This window comes from Trachurus japonicus, chromosome 14 (assembly GCF_045865225.1).
Source record: "Trachurus japonicus isolate A0001 chromosome 14, Traja_1.0".
NCBI lineage: Eukaryota > Metazoa > Chordata > Actinopteri > Carangiformes > Carangidae > Trachurus > Trachurus japonicus.
This window is the reverse complement of record NC_140920.1, coordinates 31,314,195-31,316,422: the sequence shown is the minus strand read 5'-3', so window position 1 is coordinate 31,316,422 and position 2,228 is coordinate 31,314,195. Positions and strand designations below refer to the sequence as shown.

At 44.3% G+C, this 2,228-nt stretch overlaps 1 protein-coding gene across 1 annotated transcript; it reads left to right on the top strand.

The window, feature by feature from the left end:
• The first annotated feature begins 885 nt into the window (after positions 1 to 885).
• Positions 886 to 1,858, top strand: LOC146975060 (olfactory receptor 1500-like). The gene has a single exon (XM_085796920.1). The coding sequence runs from the start codon at positions 890 to 892 to the stop codon at positions 1,856 to 1,858; it is 969 nt and encodes a 322-aa protein (XP_085653046.1). The 5' UTR covers positions 886 to 889.
• Positions 1,859 to 2,228: the final 370 nt, after the last annotated feature.

The window sequence follows — 2,228 nt, the reverse complement described above, 5'->3', positions numbered from 1 at the left end:
GCCTTCCTGCCACAACTGGGCTTGGGACCGGCATAAGGAAGACACTGGCTTGTACCCCCTGGTAGGCTGCTTTGCATACTGCATCAATGCTAAATGACATCCTGATGTATTTTTGGTAACAGTTTACTTGAGTGACATGCCACTGTCATAAGAGTGACATGTCACAGTCATGAACATGTCATAAACATTATGTCAATGTCATAATGTTGTTATTGAGTGTCATTCAGTTTACCCTAACCCTACAAACCCCAATGACACTTAATTACAACGTTATGACATTGATGCTGGGTCAGTGGTTACCAAGTAACAGCTGACGTAGCAGCGTGTGAGACTGGAAACTGAATAAAAGTGTGAGCTGTTGGCTGATGTCTAGGGTGGAGATTGGTTCGGGGTTGCATAAGGTTATTCTGGCAAACACACACACACATACACACACACCACACCCATGGCAGCTTGAATATGTGTTTGAGGTAATGGAACTTGGTTCTGTGTTATATTCCTTTATACCATCATATAAATAGGTTCTCAGGATAAAGTCTTCTTCCTTTAAATCAAATCATTGACTTTTGCCATGTGGAAAAGTTGAAAGTCCTGGTGTAAACATCTGCTCCCACTCTGTATCATCCAAGTGTTTCTTAACTTGTCTTTTTTCTTTGACTCTGATGTCTAAACTTAGTCCATGTGTGATGTGGAGCGCTTATCTTACAGGAGCATATACCTGCAGTTATGTGATGAACTATATTTTATTTATCATAGGTCTGTCACACCCAGTGGATGTCTCTCCAACCCTAACCCAAGCCATAACCCATGTCTGTAGACATGTATTTTTTTCACTAAGTCACAGATTTTTGTAATTTGCAGCTGCATCTTTTCTTAATCTGTTATTTTCATGCAGTTTTACACAGATATGGGAAACCAGACTGTCAGAGATGACATGCTGCTCATAGAGGGGTTAAAGGTCTCTTCCCAGTTATTCTTTCCCACCTTCATCCTCATCCTCCTCATCTACACCTTCGCCATTACATCCAACATCTGCCTGGTGGTCCTGACCCTCAGCAACAGGAGCCTCCACCAGCCAATGTACCTGCTCCTCTGCAACCTGAATATAAATGATTTGTTCGGATCCACAGTAATTATCCCTAGTTTGCTCAGACACTTGTTACTTTCTACCCACTTAGAATATTGGTACATCCACTACATCAGCTGTGTGACTCAGGCCTTCGGGAGTAACATGTACGCAGGTGCTTCCCACACTGTACTGATGATCATGGCCTTTGACCGCTACATGGCCATCTGCAGTCCACTGCGTTACAACACCATCATGACCAGAAGGATGGTAGTGAACCTCTCGCTTGCTGCCTGGGGAACCATCCTGGTGCTGGTGTCCATCCTGTTGGGCCTCACTATACGCCAGTCCCGCTGCAGGTCGGTCATATCCCACCCATTTTGTGACAACGCCTCCTTGTTCAAGCTCTCCTGTGAGAGCCTCCTCATCGACCAGATCTACGGCCTCGGCTACACTGCAGTGCTGCTGGGCTCCTCCATGGGCAGTATCACGCTCAGCTACCTGAAGATCGCTGCTGTGTGTCTGGCCAGTAAAAACAAGGCACTGAACAGGAAAGCGCTGCAGACCTGTGCGACACACCTGGCTGTGTATGTCCTACTGCTGGGTTCATGTTTTATTATTGTTATTCTGCACCGTTTCCCTCATCTTGCGAACCAAAGAAAGATGGTAACCATTCAGTGCGTTGTGATTCTTCCGGCTCTGAATGCTGTGATCTATGGGCTACAGATGAAAGAGGTCAAGCAGAGAATTGTTGCCTTGTTCCACTGCAGCAAAGCAACTCAACAGAAATGAAACCATTCACAATTTTAATCTTTACATTCTTTGCACTGTAGAGACGATGTCAGGATGATCTGTCAGATTGTAAATATTGATGTCAGTCAGTATAACAGGCTTTTTTCAGTTTGTCATCAGAGTCAGTCAGAAAATGTATTGCCATGTCAACAAGTGACAAGGAATTTGTCTTGGTTTGCTCTCTAATAGACAGTATAAATTACAAATTACAAAGAACAGTACCCAGCTACATCATGTACAGTATAGGTGTAAAGTGCAGTGCTTAGTGCGAATCAGTGTGAGTTCATGAGTCTAATAGCTTGGAGGTAGGTGCTGTCTCTGAAGTGTGATGACTTCTGATGCTTCTGTATCTCCTGCCTGATGGGAGAAG